The 19759-nt window shown below is 39.7% G+C and overlaps 1 protein-coding gene and 1 long non-coding RNA gene across 3 annotated transcripts in view; one reads left to right on the top strand and one right to left on the bottom strand.

The window, feature by feature from the left end:
- The first annotated feature begins 1706 nt into the window (after nucleotides 1–1706).
- On the top strand, nucleotides 1707–19293 carry DUSP11 (dual specificity phosphatase 11). 2 transcript variants are annotated; one of them, XM_045446493.1, is made up of 9 exons: nucleotides 1707–1944; nucleotides 3615–3690; nucleotides 6592–6723; nucleotides 10613–10736; nucleotides 14562–14622; nucleotides 17117–17163; nucleotides 17439–17514; nucleotides 17746–17928; nucleotides 18821–19293. In XM_045446493.1, exons 1-9 carry the CDS (start codon nucleotides 1844–1846, stop codon nucleotides 19014–19016), a joined length of 996 nt encoding a protein of 331 aa, XP_045302449.1. In that variant the 5' UTR covers nucleotides 1707–1843; the 3' UTR covers nucleotides 19017–19293. The 2 variants fall into 2 exon arrangements, with proteins under 2 accessions (XP_045302449.1, XP_045302448.1); XM_045446492.1 differs by having other exon boundaries at nucleotides 17743–17928.
- LOC123580973 overlaps nucleotides 2073–19759 on the bottom strand; it is a 28246-nt gene continuing 10559 nt past the window's right edge. Inside the window, exons 2-3 of the long non-coding RNA XR_006703550.1 lie at nucleotides 7524–7654; nucleotides 2073–2158 (exon numbers count right to left, since the gene is read on the bottom strand). This is a non-coding gene — a long non-coding RNA (uncharacterized LOC123580973). The remainder of the gene's footprint in view (nucleotides 2159–7523; nucleotides 7655–19759) is intronic.

Genomic DNA, 19759 nt, shown 5'->3' with positions numbered 1-19759 from the left:
GACCAATATACCTTATGGTTTCTGATAGGCTTACGTCACATTTTATATATTCTCATGTCTGTAGATATATGTACCATTCATACTTTTTGGCCACTGAATGCCTATTGAATATTGTTTTTTTTTTAAATAAATTCCAAAAGAATATTTTATGATTTAGCACCAAATTTGAATGTGTCTATTTGTAAGTTTGCAAATACGCTGTGCTAACTTACACCTTTTCTTTTTCCAAATAGCAATTTGCTAATATTGACCTGTTTTAAATTATGTGTAAGTTTTCCGAATTGTAAATGCTTGTGGATTTAAACTTGGTTAGAATATGACTGTCCCAGAAACGTTAAAGATAGTGATCTTTTTATCCATTCATTTGATCATTTATTCAATAACTCTGACCCTTCTGGCCCTCAGTTTACCCAGTACCAGACTACTAAGTGTATGTAAGACACTTTCACAAGTTAGAAACTAATGAATACAAATAACGAAAAATTAGCTATTATAATTATCTACAGTTTAACCTGGAATTAGTACTCTAGTCTGTCTCCATACCTACTGTAGGACATGCTGTCCTTTGCTGTTTAAATTATAGCAGAATTCAGACTTTTTCTAGCAGGTACAGTTCCCTATGCCTGATACTGTGTGGAAATCTTAGACTTGAGCTCCCACTCCTGTCTTTCAGTCTGTTTGTTTGTTGTATTTTCTAAAACCCTACAGACCTAAGGTCAACCTCTAATGTGATACCTGGTGTATGATAAGAACCCAATAAAAGTTTCACTGTGAGTGGGAGTGTAGGTTGATACAATATTTTTGGAGGGTAATGTGGAAGTATCCTTCCAAATCTTAATCCAACATATCATTCATTCCAGAAATTCTACTTCTAGGGATTTAGATATAGTTGTATACATATATAAGGGCATTCATACTGCAGCCTGTTACAGAGGACCAAAAACAAAACAAAACAAAACAAAACAAAACAAAACAAAACAAAACCTGAAAACAATTATTGGACTGGTTATATAGATTATGGCTCTTATAATCCATGAAATACTATGCAAAGCAGGCATTAAAAGTAATAGAGTGGATGTATGCATAAACTGACTGGGAAAATCAGTACCCAAGATATACTGTAGGATATGTATACTATACTGCTTTTGTACAAAATGAAAGATATCCGGGGCGCCTGGGTGGCGCAGTCGGTTAAGCGTCCGACTTCAGCCAGGTCACGATCTCGCGGTCCGTGAGTTCGAGCCCCGCGTCAGGCTCTGGGCTGATGGCTCAGAGCCTGGAGCCTGTTTCCGATTCTGTGTCTCCCTCTCTCTCTGCCCCTCCCCCGTTCATGCTCTGTCTCTCTCTGTCCCAAAAATAAAAAAACGTTGGAAAAAAAAAATTAAAAAAAAAAACAAAATGAAAGATATCCATATATTTACAAATATATATATATATATATTGTATTGTATATATATATACAATAAGTATGAATGTAAGCAGTTGGAAAATACCTGGAAGAACCACACAAGGAACTGGGGCACTGGGACTTAACCCTCATTCCATGTCCTGTACTATTTGAATTCTGGTGTACCTACATGCTCATCGAACCTGCGCTACCGACCCCCAGCTTAGGAGGGCACTGTCGCTCTCTGACTCCTGTTTACTAATCAAACTTCTCCGTCAGCCAGCGTGTTGACGTCATCACGACTGTCGGTGGCGCGTGCGCAGTTGCAAGGGGCCTGGGAACTGCGTGGGTTGCTGCCTAGGCGCTTCCGCTCCGGGATCTTGTTCTGGCACCGTAGGCGCTGGACTGGCGGCTTTGATTCTCTTGCTGTTGGGTGGGAGGCATCTTGGGGCCTACATGAGCCAGTGGCATCATGCCCGCGGCGCCTGGGGCCAAGGACGCGCGTACTCTGGACGTCGCTCCACCAAGAAGAGGGGCGGAAACCACGTCCCGGAAAGGTAATCTGCCCTGGCCCCTGGGCGTGGCCCTCCACTTGGGCGCTCGGCGGCCTGGGCTCCTGTCTTGTGGTCTCTTACCTGTATCTGTCCCCGCGACGCGCTTGGCCCGTCCACCCAAGCTGGGAGGCATGGATCCTCACGCTGCTCCGCCCACAGCAGCTGGGTTCTGATTTCTCCCCATTCCGTTAAAAGCGAGGCTCTGGCCATTGCTTCTCTGTTAAAATGCACAGGAATGGCTTTTTAAGATGGGACTGACTGCCAGTGTCGGGGACACCCCTTAATTACCAAATTGGAGTCTCCCTCGGTTCCTCGAGCTGTGTTGTTTTGACACAGCAAACGTGAGTAATGAGGACCAAGTTTGAGTGGGAAAAAAACCACCAGTACATCCGAACTTTCCTCCGAAAAAGTTGATTTATATTGTTTCCAGCAATCACAGAGGGCATAGGTTTGCTTCCTAACACGTTTCATCTGAGATAGCTCCTGTGCAAATGATTAATTTTAAGACTTTTCTCATGTGTACATTGAACTCTTTTATTCCTTGAAATCTTCCTTTCCTCCCATCTCCTACATCAACTCCCCTTCATTTTATCTCCTGAATATCTTTACTCTGTCAGCATCCTAATACAGAACTTGCCTGACCTATTGCAGTTAGGTCCTAAGTAGTGTACATATATCTAACTCTTGTCTCTTTCCAATCCATTCTTCACACAAGAAGTCTTGTTATTTATTTTTATTTTTTTTAATTTTAATGTTTTTTTTAATTTATTCTTGAGAGAGAGACAGAGCATGAGCGAGGGAAGGGCAGAGAGAGAGAGGGACACAGAATCTGAAGCAGACTCCAGGCTCTGAGCTGTCAACACAGCGCCCGACTTGGGGCTCGAACTCGTGAGCCGTGAGACCATGACCTGAGCCGAAGTTGGACGCTCAACCAACTGAGCCACCCAGGCACCCCACAGGAAGTCTTTTTAATAGACTAGTTGGACTATTGCCCGTAAACATCAATCAAAAACATGGTTTTAAGAATAAAAAGAAACTCTTTACCATGGTCTTTAAGAGTCTGCATAGACTAGACTCTTCCCTTGCTTTTCCAGCCCCATCTTGTGCCACTTTTGTCCTCACTTTCTATGCTTCAGCTATACTGAATTCACCTTAGTTAACTAGCTCATCCTACAGAAGTCAGCTCAAATATGACTTCACTGTGACTCCTAACATTATTAAGTGAAGTTCACAGTCCCTTTTCTATCAGGTTTTCTTTTAAAATGTGAACTTGAAGTTCCCTACTGACTGCATTTGATGGCACCAGTTGTGTAAGGACTGAAAATAAACTGTCAAGTCAAAGAATTGAATTTAAACTTTTAATCAACAGGTATACAGTAATGACACCGGAGTATTCAGGACTGGGCTAGGTTTTATCGGGGATACGAAAATACTGGACAAGTCTGGTTTTCGATGTTCCTTATTTGTTGAGACCTGTGCACTGTTTTGTTGCCTGTGTCTAGAAAAGTATAAGTTGTTACTAGGTGGGGTTGAGTACATGGAACAGCAAAATTCAAAGCAGGGAGAAGAGGGGAACGTCTGGGTGGGCTATGGTGTCCATTTACAAGGAGCCATCATTCTATGCTGGGGTACAGGCTAACATAAAATTCGGCTAACAAAAAATGTATTAATAGGTGGAAAGACTATCTTCCAGTTGGACAACGGATGCCTGGGACTCGTTTCATTGCTTTCAAAGTTCCTTTGAAAAAGGTAAGCAAAAGTTAATTCAGTATTCTTTCACAAATCTGAATTCGTGATATAGAATGCTGGTTCTCAACCCTGACATGCTCCATCTTCCCTTTTTTTTTTTTTTTTTTAAAGTTTTTATTCATTATTTTTTATTTTTATTTTTTTAGTAATCTACCCAGTGCAGGGGCCAAATGCATGACTCTGTGGTCAAGAGTCTCTTGCTCTTCCGAGTGAGCAGCCAGGCGCCCCTTCATTTTCCCTTTTTAATAACAAGTACGTTGTGTATCCCCTTTAGTATCCTGAAATAGTTATAGTTAAATACCACTTCGCTACTTAAATTTAAAGAAAAAAGGTCAACCTATGCTCTAATTATAATGTAAACACTAAATAAGATAAAGTAACTTACAATAAAGTAATATGTAATTAATTTCAATATGTAAATGTTTGGGCATGACTATATTAGAAATAAAAAAGTAGTTGGTTACTTGCAGCATGAATACAAACACTGCAAATGCAGACCGATCTAGGTGGGTTTTACTGCCTGTCAGAAATTTCCATGATAGTGAACAGCTCTTAGTAGATTTTCAAATAAAACAAAGTACAATTTTTACGTGATTGAAACATGATTACTATCTTGGAAAATTCAATGTACTTTAAAACTCTGCAGAAAACCTCTTGTGTTTATTTGTGAAATGGAGTTAGGTTCTAAGGCTTAGATAACTATGCGCAGTTTTTCACCTGTATGAGGTGTTGAATAGGACATTCAAAAGTCATTCAGGTGTGAGACACATTTGTAGGACTGTTCTGAATTTGGCAAGATTTCTAGCATCTGTGACTCCCATTTACTAAATGGTAGACTACTTCACTCCCATCATCATAACTAAAAAATAAAAAGCCCTTGATTAGCAAGGTCGCGATTTCACCATGGAAACTCTGAAAACTGTGTCTTTGTTAGAACTGAGGAAGGAATAGGTGAGGAAAGCATTTGACCAATATAAAAAAGGTAAGAAGAGACTCATGAAACTGCCCGGCATAGCATGGATTGGTATCTGGAAAAGCCACTTTGAATGTGTTGAGATTTTATTTAATTTGTGACTCATAGGTCAGGGTTCCTTTTTCATGTACTGTGTCAGTTCTTCTGCATCTCTGGACTTAAAAACTAGTCTTCTCATAAAGATAATCTTATGGCTCTTATTCATATCCATCAACACCAAGCATAATGTTTGGCATATAGTAAACGTTAACAAATATTTATTGAATGGACATTCCCAGCCCCCATTTGGAGCTGTGCGAATTATCTCCTATATTCCTCCTTTTCTCTGTGCAGTTGTCCTGATTCCTCAACTCCTTACCCAATGGTCTCTAAAAGTGGATTCCCGAGCTTCCACAAGGGCCCCTGCTTAGCCCCTTGCCTGAAAGTACACCAGCAAGGTAGACAACAGGAAGACTCTTCCGTTTCCCTTCCTCCACACAGCCACAGATCTTTCCTGTATGATGTCATGACAAAAAGCCTCCTCCTAGCTCTGTATACTCAGGTTATCTGGCTCAGCGTTGGGATTGTTTAGGCACTGTACAGGGGATTACAGAGCTGCATAACACTCCCCCCCCCCCCCCCCCGCCAGTGCAGTTCCTTTTCATGCTGTAGAGTTAGGAAGCAAAACGTGACATTGAGTTCCTGTGTGTTTTATGGAAGTCACCCAAAGAAAAGCAGTCACTTGACAGTCACTTCTTATGCATACCGGAATACGAAATAGAGTATGTCAAGTGTCACATGAATGCCATGGCAAGAAATAACTAGGAATTCAAAGGAGGGGGCAATGGTAACAGACAGGAAGGCTTCCTAAAGTTAGTTGTTGTTCACGTGACTGGAGAGGATATTTGATTCATCAGCTCCAAGTCTGCAAGAAGCTTACTGGAGAGATTGTATGCCTCATTGTAATTAATATACTCTTCAACACTTTTACAGTTTTACATGGAAGACTTAATATCATCAAACTGTCAAGTCTTCCTAAGTTAACTTATTATAAATTTAACGTCATCTCAAATAGATTGATTCTAAAACTCATAGAGAAAAATAAACCTAAATAGCCAGGAAAATTCTGAAAAAGAAGAATACTGGGAGAAGGGGATCATGGAGCCCTGTCAAATAGGAAGCTGTGTTAAAAGTGTTGAGCACAGGCAATTTTTAGGGCAGGGAAACTATTCTGTGTGATACTGTAAGTATAAACACGTGTCGTTATTCTTTGGTCAAAACCAGTAGACTGTACAACACAAAGTGATTTGTAATGTAAATTGTGGACTTTGAAAACGACATGTCCATGTTGGTTCATCGATTGTAACACATGGACCTTACAGGTATGGAATGTCGATGGTGGGGAAAGTTGTGTGGGGTACAGGAGAGAGGGTATAAGAAGAAACTACTTTCTGCTCAGTTTTGCTCTGAAGCTAAAACTGCTCTAAAAACTAGTCTATTAATTTAAAAAAAGTATGTGGCGGACATTTGAATAACCAAACAGATCAATGAGCAGAGTAGGTAAATAAGCCAAATATGTAAAAGAATATTTAGCAATAGAAGCCACCCTTCATATAGAGAAGTATTCAGGAAGTATTTAGAAGTAGTTATAGATGCGCCAGGTGGAGCTGAAGATTTGCTGGACAGAACTGATGCAGTCTCTGCCTTCTGGCAGTTGCAGTCTGGTTAGGAGATCAACATGAGACAAATAAACACAGAAATAAATACATAGAAATGAGCTTACTTTCTCCCGCCTCATCTCTGGAAGAAAAGATTGTAATCTAGCTTATAAATTCCAGCAGAGTGGAAACTTTTCTTTGAATCTCATTTTGTGTTAGCATCACAGGGCTGGAATACATGGAAAAGGATTTTAAGCACATGTTTGCTTTTTCTTTCATTCTCTCTAACAGAGTTTTGAAAAGCACCTTGCTCCAGAAGAACGTTTTTCCCCCTTGGATCTTTTTAACAAACTCCAAAAACAGAATGAAGAACTTGGACTGATTATTGACTTAACATACACTCATCGCTATTATAAACCAGAGGTAAATGGAACCTTTAACTGAAAAGGACCGACTTTCCAATACGATAATAATTCTTAGTAATTCAGTAGTTATCATCTTACACTAAGGTGAATCCTGGCTTATTTTCACGGGTAATAGTTCAAAAAAGGAAGTTAACGGTTTCCTTAAGTACATATTTCTAATTGGTGTCTCAAAATGAGATTAAAGACATGAATTGAACTGTAATGTTGGCTCTGTGTGTACTTAAGAAATTCTATAAGCTTCCATGTTCCATATTTTGAAAATGAAATAAATTTTTAGTAAGAATAGTAGCAGCCTAAAAGAATAGAAGTAAATATCCACTGTGTCTTTAGCACTTATTTTAAGCAGTTGACTGAGCATGTAAACATCATGGTAAACGACCACTATTAGCTCTAAGTTTTATGCTTTCCTTTTCCTAATATCTCTGATAAAAAACAGAACCCCATATAATCTGTTGGCCCATGTGACATATCAGTGTGAGGGAATTATCCTTCTGACCAATTTCATGGCCTTGGACGACAGTAACACTAAACGTTTATTAATACTTGTAGGGGGCCTGGGTGGCTCAGTCGGTTAAGCGTCTGACTCTTGGTTTTAGCTCAGTTCATGATCTCACGTTTTGTGAGTTCGAGTCCCGCATCGGGCTCTTTGCTGGCAGTGCGGAGCTTGGGATTCTCTGTCTCTGTCTCTCTGGCCCTCCTCCCCTGCTCATGCTCTTTCTCTCTCTCTCAAAATAAATAAAAAAATTTAGAAAATAGATTTGTAAAACAGTTTGCCATTTAAAAAGTACTTTTACATACCTTATCATAGTTAATCCTCACAACAGTCCTTTGCTGATGAAGTATAGTAGTACTGGTATCTCCTGAGTGCTTGCTCTGCACTAAGCTCAGAGGATAGATGATCACAACTGCTTATCTTACAGATGATGAATCTGAGGCTCAAAAAAGGAAGAATTGACACTTAAATTCAGTTATTCCTGTTTTTGTGTGTGTGTGTGTGGCCAGTTGTACGTAAATATCATTTTAACCATTCATAAGTGTCCAATTCTGTGGCATTAAATACATTCACAACATTGTGTCACCATCATCACTGCCTATAACCAAAACTTTTTCATCATCGTAAACAAAAACTGCACTCATTAAACAATAATGTCATTTCCTCTTCCTGCGGAGGTAACCTGTATGCTACTCTCTGGAGTGGAATCATACAATATTTGTCCTTTTGTGTCTCACCTACTTCACTAAACATAATGTTTTCAAGTTTCATACATGTAACAAAATGTCATTCCTTGTCACGGCTGAGTAATATTCCATATTTTGTTTATCTCTTCACATGTTGATGCACACTTGAGTTGTTTCCACCTTTTGGCTATTGTGAATAATACTGCTGTGAACATTGATGTACCAATAGTTGTTCAGATTCCTGCTTTCACCTCCTTTACATGTCTAGGTAGGAGTGCAGTTATTGGATCATATGGTAGTTCTATGTTTAGAAACCTTTGAGACCACCAGACTTTTCCAGTGTCGTTTTTTGCATGTTTGTTTCTTGGTTTTAATGTTTTATTATTTATTTTTGAGAGAGACAGAGAGAGAGAGAGACAGAGACAGCATGAGCAGGGGAGGGGCAAAGAGAGAGGGAGACACAGAATCTGAAGCAGGCTCCAGGCTCTGAGCTGTCAGCACAGAGCCTGATGTGGGGCTTGAACTCAAGAACTGTGAGATCATGATCTGAGCTGAAGTTGGACGCTTAACCAACTGAGCCACCCAGGCACCCCTCCAGTGTCATTTTTTAAATAATTACCACAACTTTTAAACATACACAGAAGTAGGCATAATACTGTGGGCATTCATTGTACACCCATGAACTCATCCAGCTTTAATCTCTATTAATTGATGCTGTCGGGTTTCATCTGTACACCTTCTGGTTTCACCCCATTCCATATAATTTTGAAGCAGATCCCATGTATTATATAGCATATAATTTCACCTGTACATTTTTTGTATATATATTTAAAATATACGACTTTTATTCCTTACTGTCATTATTTAACATCAAATATCCAGTCAGTGCTCAAATTTTCAGTTCTTCTAAATGTTATAAAAAATGTTTTTTAAGAGTTTGAATTAAGGGGCGCCTGGGTGGCTCAGTCGGCTAAGCGTCTGACTTCAGCTCAGGTCATGATCTCATGGTTTGTGAGTTCAAGCCTTGCATCTGGTTCTGTGCTGACAGCTCAGAGCCTGGAGCCTGCTTTGGATTCTGTGTCTCCCTATCTCTCTCTCTGCCCTTCCCCTGCTTACACTCTGTCTCTCTCTGTCTCTCTCTCTCAAAAATAAATAAACATAAAAAAAGAAAAAAAAGTTTGAATTAAATCCAAATAAGATTCACCCTTTGCCTTTGATTATTAGGTCTCTGAAGTCTTATTTAATCTGTAAGTTCTCCTTCCATATCTCTCTCACATACTTTTTTCTCCCCCCTTGAGTTTTAATTTTTGAAGAAACCAGTTTGTTCTATCTAGATTTGATGATTTCCTCCCCATGTGTTAACATATTCTTCAGTCTTTTATTTCCTGTAAATTGGTAGTTGGACCCAGAGGCTTGACCAGATTAGACTTAATTTTTTTTTTTTGTGAGACAGTTTCATAGGTTTTGATGTGTTCTTCTGTGGAGACCTGTAAGTGATTATCTCTTTCTGTGGTATTACAGTCACTGATGACTGATACCCACATCCATTAATTCATTTGGGGCTTCAAAAATAGTGAATTCTGTCCCTTGTTCATTTATTAGCTGGGCATATTTCTATCGAGAGAAGCTTCCCTCATCATCTGTTTGGTTGCCTAGTTGTAGAGGCATGTGCTTCTTTCCTTTTATTTAACAGGTGTCAAAATAATGAGTTGATCCACTAATATCCTCTGATGGTGACCAATGAGTTTTATTTATTTACTTTTTGTATCATTTTGGACTTCAATGAAGTTATTCTCCTTGAGGCACAAATTGAGGCCCTACCTATCTTTGCCCGGTTGGAGCTTCTGAGTATGGCTCCTGAATATGACATCAGTTGTTTGTAGGCTTTTTCTGTGATCAGAGCTAGGAAATATGTGTTTGTTTTTAATATAAATAAGTCATAGATTCATGTTGGTACTTTCCATTTAAATTCAGAACCATAGGATTTTCACTTAACCTCTTCTTTTTTTTTTTTTTTTTAATTTTTTTTTTTAACGTTTATTTATTTTTGAGACAGAGAGAGACAGAGCATGAACGGGGGAGGAGCAGAGAGAGAGGGAGACACAGAATCGGAAGCAGGCCCTAGGCTCTGAGCCATCAGCCCAGAGCCCGACGCGGGGCTCGAACTCACGTACTGTGAGATCGTGACCTGAGCTGAAGTTGGAGGCTCAACCGACTGAGCCACCCAGGCGCCCCTTAACCTCTTCTTTTATTGGTGTCTGATTTCTCCTGCCCCTGAGAATACCAGCTCTCAACAGTGCCTGAAATTTGCTCAGTCTCACAGTTCAAATCCAAGTTTTTCTGACTCTATTCTACTATTCTACTTAAATCACAGCGGCTTTATGACTCTCAAAATATAAAATATTAAGTAGAACTATTCATATAATTTTTAGTTTTTATGCATTCATTTAAATGGACTTGGCTTTCAGTTTTGTATCCTATTGACTACCCATTCTGTAGATTTCATTTTTTTCCCCCTCATTCTGTAGATTTACTAAAAATCAGATGATGCTTCCTGGTTGAAGCAGCTTGGGAAAAAATGTCTTTTTTATCAGAATTACTGACAAACTATGTTTATTGTAACCTCTTGGCTTATATTCTGGTTCTCTAATTTTTAATTCTTTACTTACAAATGAAATAATATGCATTTTCATGGTTTTGCCTTATAGGACTTACCAGAAACTATTCCTTACTTAAAAATTTATACAACTGGGCATCAGGTGCCTGATGATGACACTATTTTTAAATTCAAATGTGCTGTTAATGAGTTTTTGAAAGAAAATAAAGACAATGGTGAGTTTGTTGTTGTTTTTTTTCCCTCTTACTTGAACATTGGTATGCATTTTGAATGGGGTTGGAATTTTTAGTTTTAACATTAGGCCTGTTGCATTTGATAATGTTAAGGTAGAAATGTCAGATGGTGCTAATAGAGTGAGTTTTTCCTTGTATGGTCACAAACAGTTTAGTTTGAAAAGTGGTTTTAATGAGAAATGTGAACTAGCTTACTCATCTCTTTAAAACTTTTGAATGGGAAATACATAATAAAATAAACACATTCTTTTATTCATTGGTTCAGAGGTGAGAGTTACAGGGGAAAGGTTAAGAACTGATGTATTGCGTCAGAGCGTATGGGAGTGTGGCTTGTGTGACCTTCCACTGAAAACAAGGGGAAAAAAATCTCAACGTCTTAGGGTCTATAAAAGAGACAACAAAAGGAAAAGGTTTGGAATGAGACAGACCCCTAGAAGCAAAGCAAAGCAAAGTGCATCAGTGCAGTGGCATCCTCATCATGCGTATTTAAGATGTTTCTGCTGTTTTTCCACTTTGGGTACAACTGAGGAAGGACACTACCACCTCTTATTCAGACAGGAAGAACTTTAAAAGGCTGGTGTTTCTTATTTCTGCTTTAAGATCTACCTTACTCTGTTGAAAATAGATCTTATTAAGCTATTAGTGTCTTAATTTTAAGGATCCACTTAACTATTTCCGGCACCTGGCCATCAGAAAGAATGTGGTATTTGCTATATTTTAAGACTGAGGAATCTTTTGTCTTTGAAAAGCCTCCGACCTGCAGGAAAAAGTGTTCATTTTGTTCTCTTTCTAAATTTAGCTTGAGGAGTGTATGCTTTATTACATAAATATGACAGTAAATATTTCACATATGTACACATACACACACAAACAGGAAGTAGGGGAGAAAGAATAGAGATGCAGGTGAGAAGATAGGGGCTGGGAGATGACAGATAGAAAGAGGCAAGAATTTTAAGATAATTTTTCACACTATAACATGGTTGCCTAATGCAGGCATTAGCACTTAAATATCTTAAGCCTTGTTCCCAGGTCTTCCCTGTACTTTAACTTTAAAACTTCATGGGCTTGGCCTTGCTTCTGACAGCCACGTCATTTATGGAGGAGGTAAATAATCTGATTTATATTAACTTGTGTCAGAAACATGACTGTGTAAGATGTTAGGGTGCAGCGGCCAGCCTACTCGCTGCTTCAGGGCTCCTTTGTGTGGAACTGTAGATAGTATTCCATCTGTTCTGCGAGGGTTAGAAGATCCGTATGAGTACACGTGAACACTTTTGTAAATCTTGTTTGTTCACGTGTTACACCATGTTGGTCTTCTGCCTGTATGGTGCTGACTTCACTGTGCTCTCTGCTGTAGCAGTCTGGGGACCTTGTTTATGATCGATTTTGTCTACCTCTGTTCTAAGCATCCCCTCCCACAGATTCCAGGCTCCCTGAAGAAGAGGAGGACACTACACTGTCCACTCCCTAGAACTGGTAGAGACTCAGAAAATAAATGGAGTCAGTAAACACTGAGGTTTGTTGGTAGGGCATGGGATACAGAGGTGATAGCATTCTCTGTTCATTAGAAACTTCCCTAGGAAGATAAACATGTGGTAATTAAGACAATGGATTAATTATAACAAAAGAATTAAGTGCAACAGGAATATGGAGGAGAGGTTGAGGAAGGCCTGACCGAGGAGACAGGAGCATTTGAGTTGGGCTGTGGGGAAGAGGACTTTGCCAGAATGAGGAAAGGACAGCCCAGGTTTGGGGAACAAGTGCAAAAGGCACAGGGCGTGAACTTGTGCCGGGGAGCGGCAGCCTCTGGTGTGACTAGAGGGTCGTGTGAAAGGGTGTAGAATTCATATGTTCATTTTCAACAGGTATTTAGAGGACACCTTCAAAGCTGAAGGCACTGTTCTAGGAAGCAGGAACAGAAGAAAGCTCCTGCTCTTCTATACTTTGCATTCTAGTGGGGGAGGGGGATAAATAAGTAACTCTGAAATGTCAGATGGTGAGAAGTGCTTTGGAAAAAAACAGATAGGACACAGAAGTGAGGGAATGTGTTGGGTGATCAGGGGAGGCCTCTCTATTAAGATGTCATTTGAGTAGAGCCTTAAAAGGAGTGAGGAGCCATTGGATATTTGGGGGGTGGGGGAGACAGAGTATTCCAAAGCAGAGGGAATAGTAGGTGCAAAAGTCCCTGAGGCATGACTGTGCCCAGCATGTTTGAGGAATAGGAAGGAGGCCAGTGTAGCTGGAATGTGGAAGGTGTGAGGGCAGAGCAGTAGAAAATGGGATCTGGGAGGTTGGCAGGGGCAGGAAGAGGTGGGTCACGTAGGTCCTTGTAAGTCCTAGTTCAAATACTTGTGGGCTTACAGTTCAGTTGGAGAGCCAGGTTGATGGTACTGTTTATGAAGAGTTCTAAATGCTGTGTTAAAAGTTTGGGCTTTATTCTGTGCTAAATGGAGGTTTTTCAGCAAGGGAGCAACGCTACGAGTTTGTATTTTAAGTTAACATCTTCCATATGGAGAATCACTTGAAATAGATGAGATTTAGAGGTAGGGAGGTGGTCACCCAGGCAGGGGAGGCCATGTGCTTTCCTACCAGACACTTCCTAGTCACAGACATAAATTTTGCCAAGATCAACTACACGTGATTGTTTTTTATTTAACTTCTTACATAGTTTTAAAAAATTTTTTTTTTAACGTTTATTTATTTTTGAGACAGAGACAGAGCATGAACGGGGGAGGGTCAGAGAGAAGGAGACACAGAATCTGAAACAGGCTCCAGGCTCTGAGCTGTCAGCACAGAGCCCGACGCGGGGCTCGAACTCACGGACCGCGAGATCATGACCTGAGCCGAAGCCGGCCGCCCAACCGACTGAGCCACCCAGGCACCCCCTTATATAATTTTTTAAATGATGGACTAAGAAATACTGTGGCACAGTTGGAAAAATCTTTGACTTGATCCTAGTCTTTGTTCTGTCTGCCTGCTGTGCAGCTTGGCCTTACGTCTCCAGTTCTCACTTTTTCTTTCTTTTTTAATTTTTCTAATGTTTAGTTTTGAGAGAGAGAGAGACAGACAGGGCACAAGCAGGGGAGGGGCAGAGAGAGAGAGGGAGACACAGAATTGGAAGCAGGCTCTGGGCTCCGAGCTGTCAGCACAGATCCCCACGCAGGATCCCCATGAACCATGAGGTCATGACCTGAGCCAGTGTCAGTCACTTAACCGATTGAACCACCTAGGCACCCCCGTTCTTGCTTTTTTCATTGTAAAATACCGACAGTGCTGCTCAACCGGGGGCTTCACGGGCACATAGCCTGTGGCATGTGTGGAGCAGCAAATGACAGAGGAATGGAAGCGCTTTGGGAACTCATGAGTCCCACCAAAACTATTCTTTTTAATATTCAGCATCGAAAGTAAAGCATTCCATTCATTTCACTCAGAAACAAATTTCATTTTTCTTGTGGCCTGTTTTCTTTTTCACTCCCGTTTTCTATATTTAATCAGTTACTGATAGGCATTCTAGATTAAGACAGCTGGGTTCGTCTCGGTGCCATTTTACCTGACCAGGCCGTCTCCAGTTTACACAACTGCATGTAAGAGGGGTGAAGCAAAATTTCCCAGACCATGAATTTTGACTTTATGTTAGATGATTCTTTATTAGTGTGTTCCTAAAATAACTCACTTCTCATCAGCTATTCCTTTTCAGGGTAGTGGTAGTGCTATGGTAACTAATAAATGGTACTCTAAAGAAAATTGGAGAACTTGTTTTTAGTGTATCTACATCACCTATTTAACTCTGTATTCCTTGTTTTGTAGACAAACTTATTGGTGTTCATTGTACTCATGGTTTAAACAGGACTGGCTATCTCATCTGCAGGTGAGTTGCCAACCCCAAGAGACAGACTGTGTTTAGGTTGCTTCGTGTACAACAGTAGGTGCAAGCCAGTTGCAAAAAATGCAGTCAGCTTTGAAATGTATGAAATAGAAAGAAGTCTTGCTCCCCACCCAAAGATTACCACCAGTAATAAGTGAATACGTATTTTTTCAGACTTTAAAAATGCAGACAGATAATAAGCATATGTGTGTAATTTAACGGTATAATATTTAGACATCCTGTTTTATAATATAACATGGTGGACATCTTCCTGTGAAAGTATTTGGGAACCTCATTCTTAAAATTTTTTTAAAAATGTTTATTTTTGAGAGAGAGACAGAGCACAAGTGTGGGAGGGGGAGAGAGAGAAAGAGGGAGACACAGAATCCAAAGCAGGCTCCAGGCTCCGAGCTGTCAGCACAGAGCCCGATACTGGGCTGGAACCCATGAACCACGAGATCATGCCCTGAGCCAAAGTCGGAGGTTTAACTGACTGAGCCACCCAGGTGCCCCTCATTCTTTTTTAAAGGCTGTATTGCTTTGCTTACTGATGAACATAAAAGTCAGAAATTCTTGATATTTAAAACATTGAATTATTGAACATTCCTATACGAACAAATTTGAATGTATATGCTATTTTTTGAGATAATTTTAGAATGGAATTTCTGAATCAGAAGTTGATGCTTTTATGCTTTTTGAGGACTGCTGCACTGGACTGACTTCTATTTGTTCATTCAGAAAACACTTACTGAGCATCTGTTATGTGTAAGCACTGTGCTAGACGCTGGCAGTAAGACTTGAGAGACTTGACTTGGCCTTCGGGAACTCTAACAAGTCTAGAGAGAGAATAGACATGCAAGAATCACACAAATGCATGTGGAATTACAACTCTGACAAATGCCAAGAAGGAGAGGGACATGGTTCATGGAGGGCATATTAATAGGGAGGATTTGACTTTAGCATGGAGATTACAGAAAGTTTCTGTGGGGATGTTGGAGCTGATATCTGAAGGATGATGAGGTATTAACCTATTAGGGACTCTGGGGAGAGAATTCTGGGCATAAGGAACAGCAAGGACCGATAATAGGAAAGCGTATGCTGTGTTGGAGGAACAAGCCAGAGAGGCTGGGCCATGGGAAGTATGGTGTTAAAATGGAGCTGAAGTTTAAAAAAAAAGGTAGCGGGGAGCACCTGGCTGGCTAAGTCGGTAGAGCAAGTGACTCTTGATCTCGGGGTCATGAGTTTGAGCTGGAGGGGCACCTGGCTGGCTCATTCAGAGGCGCATGTGACTCTTGATCTTGGAGTCATGAACTTGAGGCTTACGTTGGGTGTAGAGAGATTACTTTCACTTTTTTTTTTTTTTTTTTAATTTTAGAGTGTGCAAGCAGGGGTTGGGGCAGAGAGACACAGAGAGAGAATCTTAAGCAGTCTCCACACTCTGGGGCGCTCAGCGTGGGGCTTGATCTCGTGACCCTGAGCTGAAATTTGGATGCTTATGCGTCTGAGCCACGTCGGCACCCCGAGGTTACTTTTTTTTTTTTTTTTTTTTTTTTTTAAGTTTAAAATAGAGCTGTAGGGGCATCTGGCTGGTTCAGTCAGAAGGGCATACAACTCGATCTTGGGTTTGTGAGTTCAAGCCCCATATTGGATGTAGAGATTACTTAAAAAAAGGTTTAAAATGGAGTGTGGGGAGGAACTAGATCACGCAGGTCTGTGTTTAAGGTTTTAGACTTGATCTTCACAGTAATCGAAAACCATTGAACTTTTTTTTAAGGGTGTGGAGAATGTAATCAAATTTGGATTTTCAAGTGATTATTTTGCTGAGTAGAGATTACATTGCAGGTGGAAACAAGAAGATAGGTTAGGCTTTTGTAGAAATCAGGGCATGATGGTAACTTGGACGAGGGTGTGGTGGTCATTTTGGTAGAAAGATGTGGACATATTCTAGAGATACTCAGGTAATATCATTTTTAGGATTTGTGGGTTGAAGATGAGGGTGAGGAAGAAATGGCTGACAGTGGTGGTGACTCCTAAGCTTCTGGCCCTTTACAGTTGGTTAGATAGCATTGTTTAGATACGATGTTAATATTTTTCCCAATTTGTTTTTTCCTATTTGTTGGTTCCTAATAAATACTCTGTCACATTAAGTAAGTCTTCTGTTTCTAGTATATAAAACATTTTGATCAAAAGGACTATTGTATTTTATCAGATGCCTTTTTAACAAGTACCAATTTGGTCCTGTATTTTCTTCTTTCACTTACTAACTAAATTGTTAATTACATTAATAGATTTTCTAAAGTTGGGTCATCCTTGCATCCTTGGAATGAAGTCTTTTTGTGGTCATAGTATATCATTCTTGAATAATTACTGGATTAGATGTGCTGATACTTTCTTAGGGTTTTTATATCTGTACTTGTAAATGAAATTGGACCTCTTTTGAATAAACTTGATTTCTTTCTTCTTACATATAAATGACTCAGTTATGTTGTTTTGTTAGATATTTGATTGATGTAGAAGGCATGAGGCCAGATGATGCAATTGAATGTAAGTATGAGTGTTGTCACTATTTTTCCCTTTTTATAAAAGTTGAAGGGGGAAATGTGGATGTATTTCTCAAATTTTGGAAAAAAGAAATGTTTGTAATTCATTTGCTGTGACATAATACAGTCTTTTGCCAAAAGTTTATAAAGGGATGTATCTGGAAATAGTGAGGTATAACAGCTTGAATAATTCGTCAGTGGATTTCAGCTTTGATCTACTTTCTCTGTAAAAGACTTGCTTTTTGTACAGTTATTTCTAACAGTTCATCCACTCCTCAGTATTCAATAGGTGCCGTGGACATTGCTTGGAAAGACAAAACTATATTGAAGACCTTCAGAAGGGCCCCATCAGAAGGTACGTTGCATTTTTTATGTGAGGTTTGTGGTTAGGGAGATATGTTTGTAGATTATTTCAGTTGTACATATCCACTCTCCCTGAGGCTTACTTACTTGCTTGGGGAATCTAAACAAGGAGAGAAGTGGGGGAGGATGGCATTGTTATTTTCATGGACCAAAATGTAGTTACTAAATTGGCTACTAAATTTGGAAACCAGTAATACCGTGTGGAAATGTTCTCTTTGAGGAGTTGGGATTCCAGTGTATCCAGATCAAGTGGTTTTGAAGCTGCAACACATATGATGGAACCAGTCCACACCACTATTAAGTCTGTTAACCAAGGACAGAGGTATAACCTACATCAGACCCAAGGCTATCCAGTACCTTCTTGGCATTTCCACAGCCAGACCCAAGATCTGCAGCAGTCAGTAAGGTATCTGTTCTGTCTACTTTTCTGGAATTGAAATAGAAATTTATATCATAATTTAGTGCAAACACATAGCAATGGTGAGGAATTGACGTTTTCTGGGTGATCAGTGTCAACCAGGAGGTATCATTTGCTCCATATTTTGCATTTAGAGCTGAAAAATCAAGTACAAGATGGGGGAATATGTGACTTTTCAGAGGCAGTTGAAAAATGCCTTAGAAAATTTCATTGATTCTAAACTTAGTTTAAGCCAACAATTTGATGTGATTACCAAAAAGGATCTTGCATTCTTAGGCTGCATTAATAGTGGTAAAGTTTACAGAATAAGGAAGGGTTTATTTAAGAGTAAATACAGATTATAGAGAAAGTAGTGAAACTCCAGTATGATATATTTACTGATCTTGCTTTTGAAACAATTAAACTTCAATCTTAATTTTCCAAATTTGTTACATGTCCCATAATTAGAATTCTATACTTTATAACTAATTTACATATGTATTTAAAGTGAAAGCAGCTTCCTGTTTTTAAAAATAAATACCTTATTCTGTCTCATGTCAACTCTGCCAGACTTGGGGAGAAACTATTTGATTAGAAAAGTGTGGGCATTTATCTGTGTAGGGAAAAGTGGAATGGCTCCTGGAAACCTACCATGTGCCAAGGTGTTGTGGTAGGTAATTTAATTATGTTGTCTTAATTTACCTTGAAAACAACCCATGAAGATGGAAGGTATTGGCTCCATTTTATAAAGAACTAAGAAATCCAAAGATTAAGCAACTTATCTGCTAAGGTTATACAGGTAGAAAACAGTAGAGCCAGAATATCTATGTATTATTTTATAAAGCTTATATATTTTATTAAACTAATAATAATTAATTGCTTTTTTGTTTGTTTGTTTAAGAAAATTTTCACAGAATCAAAACGTTTCCCAGAGAGGCCATATCCCTCCTCCTGGGCCCCCTGGAGAGGACTATTCACAATTGAGGTACTCTTGGAATGTAATGCCAAATGCCAGTCAAGTAGCCCAGAATAAAAGGTGGTATCCTGGCACTTACTACGGACTATCCTATCCAGCCTATTGTGGATGGACCGAATGACACAAACCTATCCTGGAAATCTCTCTGTGGATAGAGCAAGACTGAAGACAGCTGGAGTGACTTTTTATAAGATCAGATCAAATGAGGTTTATAATCTGCTTCATTCCTCCCTCATGTGTTCAAACTTAAGGAAAAATTACATTGATACTTACCTCTTTGATGAGAAATTTGCAGTATTTACAACAGTAAAGGAAATAATCTGTCATTCAGTCTTAAATTTTTTTAAAGAAGATGATATTTTAGAACTGATAAAGTAATAAAGAATTTCCCTCGTGAATTATTTTTCAAAAATTCTGTTTTCTTGGGGTGCCTGGGTGGTTCATTTAAATGTCTGACTCTTGGGGCGCCTGGGTGGCGCAGTCGGTTAAGCGTCCGACTTCAGCCAGGTCACGATCTCGCGGTCCGTGAGTTCGAGCCCCGCGTCAGGCTTTGGGCTGATGGCTCAGAGCCTGGAGCCTGTTTCCGATTCTGTGTCTCCCTCTCTCTCTGCCCCTCCCCCGTTCATGCTCTGTCTCTCTCTGTCCCAAAAATAAATAAACGTTGAAAAAAAAAATTTAAAAAAAAAAAAATAAATGTCTGACTCTTGATTTCAGCTCAGGTCATGATCTCACGGTTTGTGAGATCAAGCTGTGCGTTGGGCTCTGTGCTGACAGTGTGGAGCCTGCCTGGGATTCCCCCCCCCTCCCCCCCCGCCTCTCACGCCCTCGCTCTCGAAATAATTAAGTAAAACTTAAAATGCTGTC

The sequence above is a fragment of the Leopardus geoffroyi genome, chromosome A3 (assembly GCF_018350155.1).
Source record: "Leopardus geoffroyi isolate Oge1 chromosome A3, O.geoffroyi_Oge1_pat1.0, whole genome shotgun sequence".
Classification (NCBI taxonomy): domain Eukaryota; kingdom Metazoa; phylum Chordata; class Mammalia; order Carnivora; family Felidae; genus Leopardus; species Leopardus geoffroyi.
The sequence above is the reverse complement of the archived record's forward strand: the minus strand, read 5'-3'. Positions and strand labels throughout refer to the sequence as shown.

Bases quoted from the DNA above. Each gene is read 5' to 3' on its own strand.
- DUSP11 (XM_045446492.1), top strand. From the start codon at position 1,844: ATGAGCCAGTGGCATCATGCCCGCGGCGCCTGGGGCCAAGGACGCGCG. The intron at 6,724-10,612 runs GTAAATGGAACC...TTTGCCTTATAG, and splicing joins ATCGCTATTATAAACCAGAG to GACTTACCAGAAACTATTCC. The intron at 14,623-17,116 runs GTGAGTTGCCAA...TTGTTTTGTTAG, and splicing joins ACTGGCTATCTCATCTGCAG to ATATTTGATTGATGTAGAAG.